This window comes from Squalius cephalus, assembly GCF_949319135.1.
Source record: "Squalius cephalus genome assembly, chromosome: 13".
In the NCBI taxonomy this organism is placed as follows: domain Eukaryota; kingdom Metazoa; phylum Chordata; class Actinopteri; order Cypriniformes; family Leuciscidae; genus Squalius; species Squalius cephalus.
In genome coordinates, this window is record NC_137134.1 from 36,475,020 (window position 1) to 36,497,077 (window position 22,058).

The 22,058-nt window shown below is 38.1% G+C and overlaps 1 protein-coding gene across 1 annotated transcript; it reads left to right on the plus strand.

Annotated features, from left to right (window-relative positions):
* The first annotated feature begins 1,097 nt into the window (after positions 1 to 1,097).
* On the plus strand, positions 1,098 to 20,674 carry lmnb2 (lamin B2). The gene is made up of 12 exons (XM_079891434.1): positions 1,098 to 1,537; positions 2,768 to 2,904; positions 8,890 to 9,046; positions 9,435 to 9,560; positions 11,373 to 11,543; positions 12,345 to 12,470; positions 15,231 to 15,451; positions 17,780 to 18,017; positions 18,442 to 18,549; positions 18,631 to 18,750; positions 18,833 to 18,931; positions 20,130 to 20,674. The coding sequence occupies exons 1-12, from the start codon at positions 1,322 to 1,324 to the stop codon at positions 20,169 to 20,171; spliced, it is 1,761 nt and encodes a 586-aa protein (XP_079747560.1). The 5' UTR covers positions 1,098 to 1,321; the 3' UTR covers positions 20,172 to 20,674.
* Positions 20,675 to 22,058: the final 1,384 nt, after the last annotated feature.

The window sequence follows — 22,058 nt, forward strand, 5'->3', positions numbered from 1 at the left end:
CTAGAAGTGAACAAAATATATTTTGAAGCTTGTAGTCCGGTGCGTCCATAGATGACATGTTCTACATAATAAACAGCTGGTTGATTGGAGAGTTGTTATTTTTAATGTTTGCTTTTTTCTAATACCAAAACGATTCGATCCAGTACAATTAATAAAACAACCAAATTACATTATTGCATTATCATTCTACATTTTCCTCGAAAACTCAAAGAAATGGCACGTTTATTAATGTTCCTATTTATTAATATATATATTTGACAAATTATTTTATTTTATTTATATAATTTTGTTGTATATTTTTAGCAACATAGTCATTTAAATAATAGTAAAACAACAACAACAATATACATATATATACATAAATATATATATATATATATATATATATATATATATATATATATATATATATATATATATATACATATATATACATATACATATATACATACATACACACACACACACACACACACACACATATATATATATATATATATATATATACACACACACACACACACACACACTAATGTGCTTCAAAAAGAATAATAATAAAATAATTATAATAATAATTATATAAATCATTTCTAATAATATTTAATTTCCCCCTTGTTTATCAGGGCTTTTGAAAAATGTAAATGCTTTGCAACTGAGTGGATGTGATATAATAATACACTTCAATGATCACGGAATTGATAATAAAGATATATAATAAGGCATGATAATTCATACAATTGTTGATATTAATGGGACATTTTAACATTCATAAAATGAAATGGTGCGACACCAAACCTATTTTTCTTACTTTAAAAATTATTTTAAGTTGTATTGTTTGTGTAATTGCACAAGTAAAAAGGCGATTAGAGCTTATAACTATTAAATAACATTGTACGATGTTGTATAAAGTGGTATCCTTTTCCTTTTGTCTGTTATAATTTTGTTCTTGTCCTCTGTCCATTATATTTTACTTGGAATGAATGTCTCATTGTATCGTTCTGGTAAATGGATTTTTAAATAATAAAAAATACATTTAAAAAGACTACAAATCCCATGAGCACTTCGGCGGATTTTTGGCGCGGTTTTACGTTAGCGGCGGCGGCCATTTTCTTTTCACACCTCCTCCGTTTCAAAGACAGCCAACCAGCTCTCGGACTACAAACACACGGTTTCATTCAAAAAAACTCCACAAACAAAAACTTCCAAACGCCACCGGAAAACCGTTCCGAGTACGACTCAGAGGCCGCTGCTCACACACCGGGCCGAAGTGGAACACTAAAAGGAGTGTTTATTCTAGGTAAAGTGGGTCCGTAGCGTGAATATGGCGACCGCAACCCCGAGCCGCGAGTCTGGCCGCGCGTCGGCCGCGCAGACGCCCCTGAGCCCTACGCGGATCTCGCGACTGCAGGAGAAACAGGAGCTGAGCGCGCTCAACGACCGCCTGGCCGTGTACATCGATCGCGTACGGTCTCTCGAGCTCGAGAACGACCGGCTGCTCGTCAAAGTGTCCGAGAAAGAGGAAGTCACGACCAGAGAGGTGCAAACCCTTCCTTTGTGCTGCTTTTACGATCGATAAATCTGCCCGCTAGCGTCAATTTCACGTGTTGTCATAAATCTTGTTTTTTTTTGTCTTTTTATTTACGTTTATTACCATTTTATATTGTAAATCAGATTTTTTTTTTAAATAGTTAACATTTCATGTTGTTCTTGAGGTTTAAGACTTAAACGGGTCATCGCGATGAAACGTTTTGAAAAATCGCGCGAGGAAGTCGAGTGTTTTTACACTAACTTATCAACCATGTGCGTTTATAATAGCCTTTAGCTTATATAGTAAAGCATGTGCACATCTAACGTTATACAAAAATGCGTTGCACAATAGGGTAAAGTGAAATGCTTTCAGGGAGTGGCCGTTAAAGTGTGTCCGCATGGCTTCAATTTGTATAATTTGCATTATGTATGCACGTGCCAGACTTTTAGTTGTGCGTTTATGTGTTAAAAGCAAATGTAAAACTTTTCCAAGTAGTACTATGAGTTCAGGTCTGTAAATGTTTGTCCTGGTGTGTTTGGGCGTTTTCCTCAAACTTTTTTTTTTTGGGAGTGGCCAAATGCTCTTTTCAAATTTGAATCTGGTCCCCCTCCATCTGTCCCCTTTTGTTTTGAATGTTGACCACATCAAACTGAAGCCCTCATACATCAGAAATGCCTAAAGAAATAGTTTGAACGCAGTTTGATATCATGCACAATCCTATAGAAACATTTCAGCCGTTTTTCCAACTTTCCAACAGGATTTACTGACAAATAATGTCTGATAATAGCAGCTTATTGACTTAAAGGATTAGTTCACCCTAAAATGAACACACTTGTCATTTACTCATCCTTAAGTTGGTAAATATTTCTTTAAAATTAAGCTCTTTTGAAGAATGTGTGTAGCCGAACACTTTTGGGCACCATTGACTTCCATAGTATGGGGGAAAAATACTCTTTAATTTAAATTCTTGGGTGAACTATCTCTTTAATAATGCGAGACTTGTTGAATCCGTAATAGCTTTAATCTTTAATACCACGCACAATCCTATAGAAACATCTCTGCATGCACACGCTACAAATTTTCAACTTAACCGGAGTTTATTTTACAAATAATAGCTAATATCTGCTTGTGGTTTAAATGTGAGACTTGTAGCATCCTAAATCCGTTCAGTCGTGCTTTATTCTAATCTCCGTGTCTCTTGGAGACGTGTAAATCTGTTTTTTTGTTTTTTTGTTTTAGGTGTCTGGGATTAAGTCTCTTTACGAGGCCGAGCTCGCCGACGCCCGTCGCGTTCTTGACGAAACCGCTCGCGAACGAGCCAGACTTCAGATCGATCTGGGAAAAGCCAACTCTGATCTCGAGGAGGTCACCCGCAAGTAAGTGTTGCTCAGAAAACGTCTCTCTTAACTGGAATCCAGTCACTTATCCCCCTCTTTTAATCACCTGTGAGGTCAGAGGTCGTCTTTAAACTTAAGTTGGGCTTATTTAACTCGACTTAAATCCGGCTCCATCTGCTCATTTGGGTAAATGAGTCTCCTCCTCATCAGAAAGATCCTAACTTAGGAATCTGTGTGGTAACCCAAGTTCAACTATTATAAAATGACGTTTCTTAAGTGCATAATCTTATTTTAACCACAGATATGAAAAGGGCATTACAGAAGCATCATAACTGTCATAACTTTAGGACAACCCCAATGGTGTCCTAACTTCAGAAGTGTTTGAAAGTAGGGCTGGGCAGAAAAATCTATTTTTCGATAAATCGTTTTTAAAATGTGGTCGATTCAAAATCGAGAATTGATAAATTTCCTTTTATTTATTTATTTATCCATCAGCCAAAAGCCATTATTAGTGTTCCTCCACTGTTCAGCCTCATGTTACACTAATGCTGTGAGATTATATGTGTGTTTTATCTTAAACATAAAATAACCTGATCCTGTTTGATCAAAGCATGACCAATATAGAGTTTATACCAAATATAGAGTTGAGTTCTGTGTTAATGTACCCAAGTGTACCTAAAATACACAGTTTAATATACAGGTTTGAGGCTTTTTATTAATTAACCACTTGTACACTCAGTGTTCACTGTTCTTTTTTTTAATAAATATAGGATTTGTATTAAATCTATAATCATTGAGTCGAATCGGGAATCGAAATCGAATTGAATTGAGAACATCTGAATCGATTCCCAGCCCTAATTAAAAGCCAACTATAAAAATCACTTAAAAATAGTCCTGTCTGAGAATGACCTCACGTTTATTATTAATAATAGAAGATGAACAGCGATGTTTGATGGTGGAAAGACTCTGAACAACCAATTTTGCTTCTTATTTTAATCTCAGTTATTTCTATTATCGGAGTTTTTCCGTTGCGCTTCACAGCTGCTGTTTGTTTGCGTGTCGTTGGTTGCTTGGTAACAGACCTGAGAGTTGAGTACCGAACTCGATGGATTGGTTTAAGGTTTCCCATTTTCCCATTGTAAGATCGGATGTGAATCCTAAATCAACATAAGATTTGCTTCTGGAATACAAGTTTGTGAAAAATCCTAAATGAACTTGTCAGATCTTAATTTAGGACTTGAGATAGAAAGTTTCTGTAACGAGTCTTTGCGGTTTACGCAGCATCTCTGGTTGATCTGGTTGCTAACGAACGCATGCAAACAGGAAGTGTGTGTCGCGTGTGTCAGATTGCGGGCGGCTGCTCTAAACCACGAGAGAGACTTGTGTCGTGATGCAAACCTACATTTGTCACAGATGCAGATTTCACTCGTTTCAATCAGAGAACCTCAGTAACGGTGTATGACGTTAGCAAACCTATAAGTGATTATGAAGTGATTAAATGACTGATTCACTGAAATAGGCTTGTAGAAACGATTTAAAAACCCAGCTCACGTTAATATTATTGTGATTGTGGATTTTAATATTCTTTTCTTGTTTTATTTTATTTTTTTATTAAAATTAATGACAACAATTAGGGATGCAACGATACCATTTTTTCAGAACCGATCCGATACCAAAAATTCTGAGTATCGGCCGATACCGATCTGTACCGATACCAGCGCAGTTTTTTTTTAATCAAGTAGAATTTCTATTACTCTGTGTTAAACTGATAAGAACTGAAAAAAAGAAAAACACCAACAAAAAATATGATCATAATCTGACATAAATGCTATAATAAACTAGATTAGTGGATAATTCAGCAATAAAATTTAGTCTAGAAAAATCACGAGTGCACAATTAATTTGTATAAAATCTGAACATTTTGTGAAAAAAATGTTTAGTGGAGAACAAATTAGAGACAATAAGTGTAACACTAAATCTGGTAAAACTTTACACATTGCTCTTTGTATTGTTGTAAAATACATTCATGAAAAACAAGATAAAAATAGCAATTATTTTATATCCTACTATAAAATTGAGACATTTTTTAAATGTATAGCACAGCTGTTTAATAAGGTAGCAACATAATAGATAGGACAGGACAAGAACGGCTATTGATAATCTTTCACTGCGTCGCTGTATTATGATATGAAAGGCTCCAATGCAGTGCGGCACAAAGCGCTTATGCGCATCCCGAGCGCAGAATGATGCGCTTGAAGCAACATGAGTCACAGCGCGCAGCGCGTCGAGTCCGCATTGAAAAGTTTAAAGCACAAAGAAAATACATATGATGCATGGTGTATTATACAGTATCTATCTATGCAATAGTTTATTCAGCATTTTCTTTTAAATTTCAGTTACTGTGCGCGTGAAGAACAAATAGTACCTGACTTTACTCCAGTGTTGTGATCTAACAGACACCCGGTAGAAAGTAACATGATTAAGGTACAGCAATAAAGTCCAGCAAGATAAAGTTGTTTTATGTGAAACCATAGACCTTTATCTACAGATCAAGTATAATAATAGTAACATTGAATCATCTTGGAGAGAGTTTCATCGTGTGTTCTGTCGTAACCGGACGCGACGCGCTGTTTGAATGCTGAATGAAGAATGATTGACAGCCGCAGCTGAGGGAAACGTTTACGTGATCTTGAATTTAACACTTAAATATTAATTTATATCTCACATTATACTATATAATGGCTTCAGAACACTTAAAATATTGTGCACGAAAACTTATGGTGCTTTATAATGTTTGTGGGGCTTAACAATAACACTGAATAGTATAGACCAACGCTACTTTTGCGTCATCGAAGGGTAACGCCCCTTTTTTGTGGGAAAACAAACGGATTCCCCTGAGAACAGAACTCGCTCGCTCTAGACCTGCAAAGTTTCTTGATAGCAAAAATCGCACAAACATACACTCTCTTTGGACTATTCAGACATCTATCACTATCTCGTGGAATCACCAAGTAAGTAGCCTTTTTTTTTTTTTTTTTGTCATTAACACACTCACAGTATGACAAACTAGACGATGAGGCCATGTCAAGAGGAGTCGGTGGTTTACTTGGATCATATTTCACTTGATTTAAGCTATTGACATAGTTTTGTTGTCGACTAGCTATAACTTACTAGTTAGAAAGACGAAGCTGCTAGCAGCTACGTGATTAACGTTAGCTCTCACTAGGCACGCTACCTTGGCTGTTAACTGATTTTACTGTTGAAATAGTGGCAGGCTAGGACTAAAGTGGACTTGGCTGGTTTCTGCTAAGTGTCTAGAAAGTGCTAGGACTTTGAAAGTTGTAAAAAAGGTTTACAGTGTACGGCAAAATATGTATGGGACCTATGTATGGGGCATGTTTTTCATTGTCTCTACCCCACTTAAGGTACGGACTATTTATGTTTTTAGCATCTGACATGTTCTGTACAGTGTTTGAGGGTTTCTTACTAGTATAGCTAGTCGACAACAAAACTGTCAATAGCTTAAATCAAGTGAAATATGGTCCAAGTAAACCACCGACTCCTCTTGACATGGCCTCAATCGTCTAGTTTGTCATACTGTGAGTGTGTTAATGACAAAAATAAATAAATAGGCTAACGTTACTTACTTGGTGATTCCACGAGATAGTGGTAGATGTCTGAATAATAGTCCATATTTGGCCACTGCGTGGGGTCATTAATCCAGTTTTCGACCATTTCAAAGGGACACCTCTGTAACTCCCTATCCAGTAGCTTCTTTAAATACCGCTCACGGTCCTCGGCCGGCAAAGAGAGTGTATGTTTGTGCGATTTTTGCTATCAAGAAACTTTGCAGGTCTAGAGCGAGCGAGTTCTGTTCTTAGGGGAATCCGTTTGTTTTCCCCCAAAAAGGGGCGTTACCCTTCGATGACGCAAAAGTAGCGTTGGTCTATACGCACAATATCGGATTTGGATCGGCCTCGTCTGACCGATACCCGATCCGCCAAAAATGGCAGTATCGGAGCCGATTCCGATACTGAGTATCGGATCGGTGCATCCCTAACAACAATACTATATATGCATTTTACACAATTAGTGTTTTATAATATTATGGCTTTATCTTAATTATATTTTACGTATTTATATCATTTGTATTATTGCTCACATTTATATTTATATTAGGGCTGTCAAACGATTAATCGCATCCAAAATAAAAGTTTTTACATAATACATGTGTGTGTATGGTGTATAATTATTTTCTATATATAAATACACACATGCATGTATATATTCAAGAAATATTTGCATGTATATACTGTGTATATATATTTATATTATATATAATTTATATTATATATAAATATTTTATATATAAATAACACATTTTCTTAAATATATATATATATATATATGCATGTGTGTGTATTTATATATAGAAAATAATTATACTCCATACACACACACATATTATGTAAACACAAACTTTTATTTTGGATGCGATTAATCGTTTGACAGCCCTAATTTATATAAGTTGTGTTTATAACTATTTTTAATTAAATTGGTAATGCAATAATAATAGACAACTACTATTATTTATATTGTCTATTTTATTTTTTTGCAAGATTATAAAATAATATTATATATTTTTTTGTTTTGTATAACATTACAATTAAGATTTTGTCATTTATCTTATTTTCACATTATTATTATTAATTGTATAGCATTTTTATTATTGCTCAAATTTATTTAAATAATTTACATTTTTACAACTTATCATTGTTTATTTTTTGTTGTTGCTATTATTGGATATTTGAATGAAGTTAGGACTGTCAAAGTTTATAGACTTTAAATCAATGAGATCAACATATTTAATCTTCAATTAAACATTTTATAAATGCAATAAAAAAAATAAAAAATAAAAACATTTTGCCCTTTTGCATCAATAAAACATGGCATCTTTATCACACATTTTCTTTAACTTGCAATAAAAATTGCATTAACTGACACAGGACGTTTCGATAGGAACTTTTATAGTAGAATTTAATTAAATTGTAAAAATGTAATTTTTAAAAAAGATGTATAATCCGCTGACGTCCATTTCTAAAGATTGAATAATGAAAATATGTATTAGGTCTGGGCAAAAATGTTTTTCGAAAAATCGTTTTTTAAAATGTGATCAATTCAAAATCGATTCTCAATATTTATTTATCCATCACCCAAAAGCCAGTATTAGTGTTTAGGGGTGTGACGGTTAGCATATAACCGTGAGACCGACGGTTATAGTTGAATACCGTCATTACAACTCTATAACCGGCAAAACCGTGTTATTAAAATATTTTTTACAAACATTTTTTATCATAGAGAAATGAGACTGTTTAAATACTAATTAAAAACAATTGTTAACAGTCTACGTCGTTATTAATGGTCTACGTCGTTTCCAACTGTATTTGATTCTTTGCCAAGCGACCGCCAATCATTTGAGATAGAAATAAAAGCTATGATATAGTGATGTGCCATCATTATGAGATTTATTAAAGAAATGAAAAACATTTGCAATAATAAACATTTGCAATGAACATTTGCAATCGGGAGACATGGTTTTTACCACTTAATGAAGTTTTGTTTTGTAAATCGTCAGACATGATTTTTACCACTTCATTAAGTTTTGCTTTGTAGAAAGCATTTCTTTAAAGCGAATTTCGTTTTGTACAAATTGTATCTTAATTTTAATAAATGTTTCATCAACCAATTCATCATGTATTTAATAAATAAAAAGCAAATATAGGAGACAATATAATAATAAGCTGTTCAGCCTCATGTTACACTAATGCTGTGAGATTATATGTGTTTTCTTTTTAATAATTAACCACTTGATAATTTTTTTTATAAATATAGGATTTGTATTAAATCTATAATCATTGAGTCGACTCGAGATCTGAGAGCTATCGACTGGAACTCTAACACCTGATGGAGACCCAGCCTGTGTTATATATAACAGTATATATACTGACTGAGTCTGTTTTCCAGCTACAAGAAGAAGGATGGGGATCTGGCTTCGGCTCTGGCCCGGATTAAGGATCTGGAAGCGCAGTTCAACAAGAACGAGGCGTCTCTGAACACGGCGCTCCGCGAGAACGGCTCGCTGTCTGCAGAACTAGCCGACCTGAAGGCTCAGCTAGCCAAAGCAAGTCACGTTTACTCACACACCGCTTACAACACAGATCGTTTCAAAGCAGCTTTACAGAGATGACAGGAAAATAATGCAACAAAGTTTGTTTCCAGAAGAAAATAGTGAAAATAGACTCGTTGAACTGGTGATAACGACTGAACTTGAGAACACAGTTGGCTAACGCTGCTTTAGGGAAACACACCCCAGCTCAGTTCAGTTCTCATGTAATGGAGTCAATAATATTGGCGAATATTAAATTAAATGTCCCCAACTAAGCAAGCCCAAGTCCCTTCCTCCACACCTCAGTCTAACGCATGTGTGTGTGTGTGTGTGTGTGTGTGTGTGTGTGTGTGTGTGTGTGTGTGTGTGTGTGTGTGTGTGTGTGTGTGTGTGTGTGTTGCAGGCTGAAGATGCTCACGCTGTGGCTAAGAAGCAGCTGGAGAAGGAGACGCTGATGCGGGTGGACCTGGAGAACCGCTGCCAGAGTCTGTCCGAGGACCTGGAGTTCAGGAAGAGCATGTTTGAGGAGGTCGGTGCGAGAAACCTGTAGACGTTTCATGCGGGAAAACTAGCATTCCAATAATCAATGATTGTAGATTAATATTAACAATTTATAATGAGCATCTTTAAAACATTTAATGTGTTTTTCTTGATTACTAGCGTTTAACTTTACCAGTAAATCTGAGCCCAGGAAAATCGAAGCGGAACAAACCGAATTTGTGATGTTTGTGTGTGAAGCTCTAACAGCTGTGTGTGTGTGTGTGTGCAGGAGGTGCGTGAGGTGTGTGTGTGTGTCTGTGTGTGAAGCTCTAACAGCTGTGTGTGTGTGTGTGTGTGTGTGTGCAGGAGGTGCGTGAGGTGTGTGTGTGTGTCTGTGTGTGAAGCTCTAACAGCTGTGTGTGTGTGTGTCGCAGGAGGTGCGTGAGACGTGTGTGTGTGTGTCTGTGTGTGAAGCTCTAAAAGCGGTGTGTGTTGCAGGAGGTGCGTGAGACGTGTGTGTGTGTGTGTCTGTGTGTGAAGCTCTAACAGCGGTGTGTGTGTGTGTCGCAGGAGGTGCGTGAGACGTGTGTGTGTGTGTGTGTGCAGGAGGTGCGTGAGACGTGTGTGTGTGTGTGTGTGTGTCTGTGTGTGAAGCTCTAACAGCGGTGTGTGTGTGTCGCAGGAGGTGCGTGAGACGTGTGTGTGTGTGTGTGTGTGTGCAGGAGGTGCGTGAGACGTGTGTGTGTGTGTCTGTGTGTGAAGCTCTAACAGCGGTGTGTGTGTGCAGGAGGTGCGTGAGGTGTGTGTGTGTCTGTGTGTGAAGCTCTAACAGCGGTGTGTGTGTGTGCAGGAGGTGCGTGAGGTGTGTGTGTGTCTGTGTGTGAAGCTCTAACAGCTGTGTGTGTGTGTGCAGGAGGTGCGTGAGGTGTGTGTGTGTCTGTGTGTGAAGCTCTAACAGCGGTGTGTGTGTGTGCAGGAGGTGCGTGAGGTGTGTGTGTGTCTGTGTGTGAAGCTCTAACAGCTGTGTGTGTGTGTGCAGGAGGTGCGTGAGACGTGTGTGTGTGTGTGTCTGTCTGTGTGTGAAGCTCTAAAAGCGGTGTGTGTTGCAGGAGGTGCGTGAGACGTGTCTGTGTGTGAAGCTCTAACAGCGGTGTGTGTGTCGCAGGAGGTGCGTGAGACGTGTGTGTGTGCAGGAGGTGCGTGAGACGCGCAGGCGTCAAGAGAGGCGTGTGTGAGAGCTCTAACAGGAGTGTGTGTGTGCAGGAGGTGCGTGAGACGCGCAGGCGTCAGGAGAGGCGTGTGTGAGAGCTCTAACAGGAGTGTGTGTGTGTGTGCAGGAGGTGCGTGAGACGCGCAGGCGTCAGGAGAGGCGTGTGGTGGATGTGTGTGTGAAGCTCTAACAGGAGTGTGTGTGTGTGTGCAGGAGGTGCGTGAGACGCGCAGGCGTCAGGAGAGACGTGTGGTGGATGTGTGTGTGAAGCTCTAACAGGAGTGTGTGTGTGTGTGCAGGAGGTGCGTGAGACGCGCAGGCGTCAGGAGAGGCGTGTGGTGGAGGTGTGTGTGTGTGAGAGCTCTAACAGGAGTGTGTGTGTGTGCAGGAGGTGCGTGAGACGCGCAGGCGTCAGGAGAGGCGTGTGGTGGAGGTGTGTGTGTGTGAGCTCTAACAGGAGTGTGTGTGTGTGTGCAGGAGGTGCGTGAGACGCGCAGGCGTCAGGAGAGGCGTGTGGTGGAGGTGTGTGTGTGTGAGCTCTAACAGGAGTGTGTGTGTGTGCAGGAGGTGCGTGAGACGCGCAGGCGTCAGGAGAGGCGTGTGGTGGAGGTGTGTGTGTGTGAGCTCTAACAGGAGTGTGTGTGTGTGCAGGAGGTGCGTGAGACGCGCAGGCGTCAGGAGAGGCGTGTGGTGGAGGTGGACTCAGGCTTGCAGCAGGACTACGAGTTCAAGCTGGGGCAGGCGCTGCAGGATCTGCGCAGGCAACATGAGCAGCAGGTGCAGATCTACAAGGAGGAGCTGCAGAACACCTTCATGGCCAAGGTCAGACACACACATCACTGTTACACAGGTGACCTGCACCACACAACCAGTCACATGGGCAATGTTTTGAGATTGAGAGTTATACATCACATGAAAGCAGAATAAGCTTTCCATTGATGTGTGGTTTGTTAGGATAGGACAATATTTGGCTGAGATACAACTATTGAAAATCTGGAATCTGAGGATGCAAATAAATCGAAATCAATCAAAAACTTTTCCATTTATGTTGGTGATTGTGCTGCATTCACTCACAGAAATACATCATGTTTTATATATTTACGGTAGGAAATGAACAAAATATCTTCATGGAACATGATCTTTACTTAATATCCTCATGATTTTTGGCAGAAAAGAAAAATCGATAATTTTGACCCATATAATGTATTGTTGGCTATTGCCACAAATATACCAGTGTGACATGTGACTGGTTTTGTGATCCAGGTCATTATAGCCAATAGGCTTGCTATGATAGTCGGTGTTGACTGTGTTACTGGTGTTCAGAAGCAACGTTACATCACCGCCCCCCACAGTTGATTTATTTATTATTTTTTTGATAAAATCATTGTTCAGTTAGAGAACAAACACTGTTGTACGTTGCCATGAACTGTAACAAGGATCTTACAAGATAACACGGTGTAACCTTGCTCTCGTTTGAAATGTGTCCCCACATTAAGTCCTTGAATTTGAGGGAGTTGGACCTGGAAAGGTCCTTGAATTTGAAGTGAACCGATGTGTGGGAGCTCTGCACTCCATGGTGTTAGGAAACGTGGTTTGCTCTCTGACTGAGTCCTCTCTCTGCAGCTGGATAATGCCAAGGTGTCGTCGGACATGAACGATAAAGCGGTTCTCACGGCGCGCGAGGAGCTTCAGGAGGCCCATGTGCGCATCGAGGGCCTGAGCTATCAGCTCAACGCCCTGCAGAAACAGGTACCTGAACATGTTTACACTGCTAATATTGCTCACTAGCCCTTCCATAAGTTTACCATAATAATACGGTAGCAACATAAGTTTGGCAGGAAAAAATGTAAGTATTAATTAGTGCTGGGCAACGATTAATCGCATCCAAAATAAAAGTTTGCGTTTACATAATATGTGTGTACTGTGTATTAGTGGTCGACCGATATATCGCCGAGGACGATATATCGGCCGATATTTTGATTTTTTTAGATATCGGCATCGGCCGATAAATCTTTCCGTTTGGCCGATATATTTCAAAACAGTTTGTGACTGTGCATTAGCGCTTTTTTCCACTGACGCGAACAGAGCGAGCGTGAATGTACTGAATACACTCGCTCTGCTCCGCCCAGCACCGTAAGACAAGCCACTCAGAAGTGAAGCAGAGATCTGACAGACACAGTATATGACCATTCGCATTCGCTTTCTAACCTGACGCTACATTGTGTTACACTACACACAAAAACACTCCGGCGTGCAGCAGAGTCTAGTCAAACAGTACCGTGATATGTCAGATCCGCAGCCCAGCGGTAGCTCCAGTGGGGGTCACAGATGTGATGTAAACGAATTCAAACAAAACGGAAAACATTTTACCTCACAAACAAACAAAAATCCTGTGACTGGTTGTTCCTCATATACGCGCGTTGTTCTCGGGTTACATTTAAACTAGACGCTGTTTTCCAACGGACTCGCGTGCACGGAAAAGCTGGGTCGCGTCACTCGCGTGCATTACAGATCAGTGGTCGCGTGAGGTGGATGAGAGGAGGACACTATGCAATAATATTACGTTTAAAAATAAATCCTTGAAAATGTTATGCACTACAGTCTCTACTGTATTTATTTATCCATGATTGGAGTAATATCGTGTGTAGTATACATTTTCATATGTTCATGTATGTCATGCAAATACATGTGACGGCTTGCAACGTTTTAAAAAAACAAACAAGCAAAACTAAACACATAAATCATTATTATTTAAATATACTTGAAGTAAAACAACCTGTTTAAAGTAAATAGTGTAAATAAACTATGTGAGATTTATATTTAACTATGTATTGTACATAAAATGTATGTAATTTCACATACTATTTTGTCATTCATTTATGAATATTGTTTAGATTGGTTCATTAATGATAAATGTTATTTGTAACCTGCAGTAAGCAGCAGTAATTATTTATGTGACTGAAAAAATGACTGTAAATATTAAAGCAGACAAGAAGCTGCACTAAAACTTTATTTATTGAAGTGTTACCTTACCTTTTTGTTTACATTTTAATTTCTTAGTAAATATTTTTTATTGCTAAAAGAATTTTGCATAAATAATGTACAATAAATGTTCATTTAGTTTCACCAATATTCTTTATGTCTCTCATTTACTGTATTCACATGTATTGTATCGGCCAATCGGCCAGATTGCTTTCTCAATATCGGCATCGGCATCGGCCATTAAAAATCCCATATCGGTCGACCACTACTGTGTATAATTAATCAGGTACCTAAACCTTTTTTTTTTTTTTTATGGAAATATAATATAATATTGTAATTGAAATTTGTCTAAGTCATTGCACTTATTTTCATATTATTATTATTAATTGAGGATTTGTATTATTCGATAAATAATGGATTATTTCCTTCAGCTGAGACGCTTCAGATGTGCACTGTTGATGACAACATGATGATTTTGAATTGCTTGAAATATGATTGGAATCACTTATTAAAGGGAAATACAGTTCAGTGTCTAACTAATCTTTTTCATTTTTTCTTTCTAACTAATCTTTCTTTCTTTCTGACTAATCTTTTTTCTTTCTTTTTTTCTAACTAATCTTTCTTTCTGACTAATCTTTTTTTCTTTTCTTTCTTTCTTTCTTTCTTTCTTTCTGACTAATCTTTCCCTTCTTTCTTTCTTTCTTTCTTTGTTTCTAACTAATCTTTCTAACTAATTTATTTCTAACTAATCCATCTTTCTTTCTAACTAATCTATCTTTCTTTCATTCTTTCTAACTAATCTTTCTTTCTGACTAATCTTTTTTCTTTGTTTCTGACTAATCTTTCTTTCTAACTAATCTTTTTCTTTCTTTGTTTCTAACTAATCTTTCTATCTTTTTTCTTTGTTTCTAACTAATCTTTCTTTCTTCGTTCTTTCTTTCTAACTAATCTTTCTTTCGTTCTTTCTAAGTCTTTCTTTCTAACCTTTTTTTCTAACTTCTTTCTTTCTAACTATTCTTTCTTTCTAACTAATCTATCTATCAAACTTTAAACTACTTTAAACTTCAAACTACTTTAAACTTCTTCAAACACTCTGGTCCGGCTTTCTCAAGCCAACTTAAAGTTTGTCTCAAACTTTTTTTTCTAGCAAGTCTGTCATATAGAATACATACAATTATTATGAGAACATTATAATTGTGTGTTTGGGACATGGATTTTTATGGTGAGACTTTTGTTTTTGTAATCAGGCTCTCAAAAATTATATAAAAATTTAGATTTATCGGCCAATATATCCGTTATCGGCTTTCATATATTAAGATTATCGGTATCGACCAAAATTTTTTTTTCCGTGCATCCCTGATCTACATTGCCGTATGTACGTTGGTTGGTTGAATTTAGCCAATTTTATTTCCATGATAATCCTGAAAAGTTTGTTCTCTTTGAGTCCTTGTATAGTATTAGAAGAAAACGTCTTGTTCAGCCTCATAGATGTTACCTGTCATTCACGACTTGTCCCCCCCTCCACAGGCGTCCGCCGCCGAGGAGCGCGTCCGTGAGCTGGAGGAGATGCTGTCCAGTGACAGGGACAAGTACCGGCGGCAGCTGGACGCCAAGGAGCGCGAGATGGCCGAGATGAGGGAGTGCATGCAGCAGCAGCTGAACGAGTACCAGGAGCTGCTGGACGTCAAGCTGGCCCTGGACATGGAGATCAACGCCTATCGGAAACTGCTGGAGGGCGAGGAAGACAGGTGAGCACCTGACGCATTCCTGAACACACTCGAACCGACAATCATCCAAAAATGACAGGAATGCCAACCTAGACAGCATTTTCAGGGCCTTTAAGCTTTTGATTAGCTTACTACAAGGTGCTTAAAGTACTTTAATTTGACTTTTTGATATTTAACTCCTGGAAAACCCTTGAAAACAGACATGGTTATGACGAGGTACTTGAAAAGTGCTTGAATTATTTAAATGCGTATATTGCGTTTAAATAATTGAAGCACTTTCAAGGACCTCTTGATGTCAGATGTCAATATTTGAAGTGAATCTAAGATTTAAAGATATTGTTTTGATAAGTGAGATCTCTGATTGTAGTCCTTGAAAGCCAAAAAAAAGTGCTTGAAAAGCCAGATTTACAGTCTCTGTACAAACCCAGTTTTAATGGAAAGAAAGCATTTAACTAGGCAAGAAAGCATTTTAAAACGTGGCTGAGATGTCTTGCTTGGCAGACTAGCGATCGGACAAGCTTGTGTTTCAAGGTAGGACGCTAACTCGGTTTTGTGACGCATTCATGCATTTAGTTTGATGATGCACACAAACTGGCTGTTCGTGAGTGTTTTGCACTAGTTTTTCGCTGCTGATGTGATTCTGGCAGCTGATTATTATCGTTGTTCGTCTGCAGCCCATAAACATGTTCAGGAACGCTCCACTTCACATTTTTGCGCTTCATACTTGACATACTTGCGGTTCTGGAATGTGTAAGGTAGGTTGTAAAATGTCACGCCGGAATGATAATTGTGTTTCCTGCTCGTGCGTGAGCGATACGATAGAGCGAGTTGTCAAGAAATAAGTCAGAGAGCTCATTTAGCACGAGGACGAGGAGACCAGAAGGCAGCTAGACCATCTCGAAGATTGAGACCAGTGAAGGATAGTCTGCAGTTGAGATATTTTGAGGACAGATGATAGGAAGGAAAGGTAAGCACAGTCGCATAAACATTGTGTTTTCATGGTGCGGTTGCCCATTCATCGTTCTTATGGTCCGTTCGCACCAAGAACAATAACTATAATATAGTTTTAATAATTGTGTGAGGGTGAGAAACTCCACACTACAACTATAATGATAACACTGATGAATGGTATTGTTGGAATCTCTTTCAAAAAATACCATTGAAAACCAATCAGATTCCATCTAACTTTAAAGAGGTCCTTTTACGCCCTTTTACAAAGTCTTGATTCTACTAGAACAGGTTTTCCTGCTTGAATTAGGGCTGTCACTTTTTATTCGATATTCGAATATGCATTCGAACATGACGTGAAATATCCGTAATCGAACTATAAATAAACTATCCGGTTTTTAAAGTGCCATGTTTTGCGCATTTTTACAGTCTATGATTAGACCGTTATTTTATTGTTTGGCATCTCATCCAGTAGCGGCCGCTCTAAACGTATTGTAGCGTAGGCCCATGCCCAAATCAAGCGAATAATAGCCAATAGCCACCCTCTTTTGAAAATGGAAGATAATGCACAGAACGGCCAGCCTGAGCGAACAATTAAATATTACGTAGATATTCGAATACATTGCTTGATATTTGATACCCGTTCAAATTAGATTTTTCTCAAAAGTGCCAGCCCTAGCTTGAATGTTGATTATTCTCCTCATATTCTCCATTGTTGCGGCTCCTCTCTTCCCAGTCTGTCAGTAACGCTCCGTTTAGTTCCTGTCTCTATGAAGCCCCTCCTTCTGAAAAGCACACTGTGCTCTGATTGGTCAGCTGGAGCAGTGTGTTGTGATTGGTCGAGCGCTTCGAGTGTGTTTGGGAAATGACTGCCTTACCATAACCGCCAGTGTAACACACTACTAACTAACTCAAGGCCCCGCCCCTTTATTATTCGCATTAATTATTTAAATGAGGAATATTGTGACGTGTTCGTTCCCGGAAGAAACTCAAAGACTACAATGGAGGCATTTCAGGAGTTCAGAAACACTGACACTGATATACAGAAGAACTCACACTGGAGGGACGTTTTCATGCTCAAACAGCAACATTACACACTAAAGACAGCTGAAGATGCAGAAGCGTAATAGGTGCTTTATATAGTTGCATTTAATCAGGGTTCGTACAAGGTACTTAAAGTGCTTGAATTTGACTTTTTGAAATTTAAGTTCTGGAAAACCCTTGAAAAAAAGCCAAATTTATGAAGAGGTACTTGAAAAGTGCTTGAATTATCGAAAGACAATATATTACAATATATTGTTTCATCGTTGTTGGCGTGAACGGGCCTCACTTTTTGTTATCATACGCGTGTTCCTGTTGATTTGGGATGCGTAATCTGCCTGTGTGTCCCGTCTCCTCTAGGCTGAAGCTGTCGCCCAGCCCGTCCTCTCGGGTCACGGTGACCCGCACCTCAGCCAGCAGCACTTCTGCGTCTTCACGAAGCTCTCGCACTAAGAGAAAGCGTGTGGAGCTCGAGGAAGAGTCCATCACCGGCCCCAAAGTCCAGTTCAGCCAGGAGGCCGAAGCCACGGGGAGCGTCAGTGTCGAGGAGATCGACCTGGAGGGGAAATCGGTGACCCTCAGGAACAACTCGGACAAGGTACTATGAATTTAGAAAAAAAATCTAATTTCACTTCACGTTTTAAAGGGGTCATCAGATGCCTATTTTCCACAAGTTGGTATGATTCTTTAGGGCCTTTATGTAATGTTTGTAACATACTATGGTTAAAATTCCTCAATGGTTGTGTAAAACAACACCCTTTTACCTCCTCAAAAATCTGCGACAGTAATTCTTGATTTATGGAGTGATAAAGACAAATCAAAAATCCCTTTTCATTGAAACAAGAAGTTTGAATCTGGATTTATCCAGTGTTTAGAAAATAAGACAGTAACTCATTTGCATATTTAAACAACATTTGTCATTCAAAACATACTTTATTCACATTAATTATTTACCGTGTTCACCTGTGGTGTGTTGCTTTAAAAAAAACAACTTGTATTTCATAATTTTATCCCACATTTAGGATCAATCTCTGGGCAGCTGGCGACTAAAGAGACAAATTGGCGATGCAGAGGAAATCACCTACAAATTCAGCCCTAAGTTTGTCCTGAAGGCCGGTCAGACGGTAACGGTAAGCGAATTGGACCGTATCTCATTTTTGCTCCAACTCAGGATGTTTTCTTGATGTTAAACTGTGTGTTTCTGTTGCAAGGTGTGGAGCGCCAGCGCCGGCGTGTCCCATAGTCCTCCTTCAGACCTGCTGTGGAAGAGCCAGAGCTCTTGGGGAACCGGAGAGAAGATCCTCACCTCATTGGTCAACTCAAGCGGAGAGGTATGAGGAACACCAGCAGGGTTCGGCCTTTGCTGATTTTTGTGTGCGAATGCGCTAACGAAACTTGAACTTTTATTTGCAGGAAGTGGCAAAGCGAACCGTCACGAAAAGCATGCTGGAAATAGAGAATGGTGATGATGAGGATGGAGACTTTGGAGATGAAGATCTTTTCCATCAGCAGGTAATAGTCAGAAACTGTAAACAGAAACAGAAGTTTTTTGAAACTGTAGGCAAAATATTTAAATTAAAGTTTGACTATGTTGAGTACCATATTTGATACATCAGGCTTTTATGGCTGATATAGTGAGAATATGGAGGAAAGAGAACAAGAGACTCTGATTCAGAGCAAAAACATGCAAATTGGTGCAGATGCTGATATTTATTTGACCAAACACAAACAGTAAGATGAAATTCTGATGCTTTTAATGTAAATCAATGAGAACAGTATAGCAGATACTTGCATAAAATGTATATAAATATCAATATCTGCCAATAATATGTCTTGGTAAGATGATATTTAAATGACAGCTCTGTTTGTAATCTTAAAGTCCTCCTGTAGTCAATAATTTTATCCCTTAAAACTCATCTTTGATCACCAAAATGACACATTTAATTTTTTCCTTGAAAAAATAAAATAAAATTCATGCCTTAAAATAGCTTGAATGTAACTCGACACCCTTGTCTCGTTTAGTATATGTGGTTCTATGAATATGCAAATGAGCCCCGCCTCCACTCACTCACACAGCTCAGAGATCCACTGGTTGACGATCACACGTTGATCTGATTGGTTACAAGGTAGTTTGTGACGTCAGAAACACCAGCGATTTCAAAGCGTGTTTTTGAGACTGTCTTTGGTTCACTGCAGTTTTAAGGAGGAAATACTCAGCAATGCTGTCGACTTATGAATTTACACATGGTTTGTCTTAAAGCAGATTAAAAACACCACATAGACACATAAACGACATTAAAAGCTGGATTTTTAAATCATATAATGCAATGCAATACAAGGATGATTGAGAGATGAACAAATAAACCTTCCTTAAAAGCCTGATGATCATATTTGATACTCATGATTTTTCAAAAAAAATGATGTATGATAATCAAATAAAGCGAATCTGCTCCAGTATTACTAACAACATCAAAGATATTACATTCACTTGATAAAAATCAGATTTGACAGCATAAAGACACATGAAGCTCGAGCTGAAGGAGGACATTTGTACAATTACACTAAAAGACTTTTACTTGATAAGAGTCTAAACCATCAATCAGTCGTAGACTGTGTTTTTCAGCAAAGTTTTGATCATTTATAGGCCATAGAAATGAAATTTGATTAGATTTAATGTAATAACCTTTGCTGAATTTGCTCTTATTTTCAGGGCGACCCAAAGACCGGATCCAGAGAATGTGCCGTCATGTGATGGAGCACTTTTAGTATTTTCCTTCCCACGATTCAGTCTTTTTTGTAGAGCCACTACTTTTTGTATTCCTCGATAATGAGTTCATAACACCCCCCTCCCTCAGTCCTTTATTTCTACGGACCTCATTTGTAAAGCCAGTCAATCTTGAGTAAAATGCCACGGCTCATCAGCGAATCATCGGAGAACGAGTCAAACGACCTGAAATTAGAAAGTATTAGTGCGAGCCGGTGACTAAGGAATCTGCATATTCATGTCTATGAATCATGTGTTCTCGTCACTTATGAATGGGGTTATTATTATGACGGTGAGCTCATGTTCTGTAGTGCACTATAGCCCGTAACTGACAGCTGTCAATCTTGTGTTTTTTTTGCTTCGCCAACCAGACAAACAGGGTGGAAACTAAATCAAATTGCTTCGTAATGAACTCTCCCACCATTTATCTTCGTATATCTTATTGTTTTTGGTTTTGATTCGTGCTTTACATAGTATTATGTATTAAATCAGTGAATGTTAAGACATTTTTCAAGCCCATAATCTAGTCGAAGTTCATACGAGCGAATGCTATATAGTGGGCGTACAGAAAATGTATGTCCACATACAACATGTTTAAAAATGTTCAAAACATTTTTACAATTCATGTGAATGTAGTGTTGAATTGATCATGTGATCAGTGTTTTTAATTGACTTTAATCAACACGATTACAAAAAAACGCAGATTTACCAAAGACATGGACGACGAATGAAACCAATTTGACTTGGTCAGATTTGCCTTGTTTCTTGCTTGCTTTGCTCAACTTCTCGAGACACTCCAGATAAACTGAAGCCCATATAATAGTTGAGTAAATCTGCATCCATCCACCCTGTCAGTTCTGTTGCGTTTTTTTAAAAGTTTTAAAACTTACTTTTGTTTTAATTAAAATGTTTCTCGGACAATTATGCATGCAGCGAATATTTTTATATGAATCAACGAATGGATCGGAGTTGTTAGGGTGACGCGTACATTTCGCAGGACAGCAGTTTGATTTTTAGCTATAATCGTATATTTTTGATAGGTTTGTCCTCAGGATTTTTAAAACCCTAGTGCACAAGCAATCTTTACATGCATTTTAAATATTTAGATTAAATGTCTTTCTTGTGAATATATTCAGTGCAGTGTGTACAAAACAAATAATTGACTTGGGGAAACATTTTTACCATTTCTTTCTTTGTAAGGTTATTTTAATGGGGGTATCGTAATCTTCGTGTTTACTTTCTAGGGTTCTTCTAAAGGTTCTGTGAGAACGAATTGCCTCAATTGGGACACAGATTTGTGTCAAATTTAAGTGAAATCGAGCTCAAGTAAAGTTGTATTTGTGTACATTTGTTACTTGGCCTCTGAGCTAATAAAATCGATCTTTTCGTTTAGTTTTTTTACTTCATGTGACGCGAATGGAAACTGTTTTCTATCCAAACACTCCACATCTGTGAATTTTTAATCTAGCTTCTGTTAGTTACAAACACTGTTTTCATGAGGAAAGTCATTTCCTTGTTCTTTTCAGGTTTTATTAGACAGGGCTGTGACTAATGTAGCGGATACAATGTGCTTTGGTGTATTTGATACGAAATTGTCAATCTGTCATTTTAACGATCTACTGTAAAGTAAAAACAAAATGCTATTTGAACTGCCATCAAAGTACAGAAATGTGAGTAGAAATTGAGCCATAAATTGTGAACTATGAATCAAATTTGTTGTGGGGTAAAAATTCTTCATTGTACGAGGACTTTTGAAGGGCTATAAGAGAAAGGCGCATGCCAAAAGTGTCTCATTAATTGTGATTTTGATTTCTTTTTTTTTTTGTATGCATTATCCAATAAATGTTTTACATATTACGTTGTGCCATTGTGGGT

Excerpts from the sequence above, each read along its gene's own strand:
- lmnb2 (XM_079891434.1), top strand. The coding sequence starts at position 1,322 with ATGGCGACCGCAACCCCGAGCCGCGAGTCTGGCCGCGCGTCGGCCGCG. Across the intron at positions 9,561-11,372 it reads GGAAGAGCATGTTTGAGGAG|GAGGTGCGTGAGACGCGCAG; the intron begins GTCGGTGCGAGA and ends GTGTGTGTGCAG. Across the intron at positions 15,452-17,779 it reads CTGGAGGGCGAGGAAGACAG|GCTGAAGCTGTCGCCCAGCC; the intron begins GTGAGCACCTGA and ends CGTCTCCTCTAG.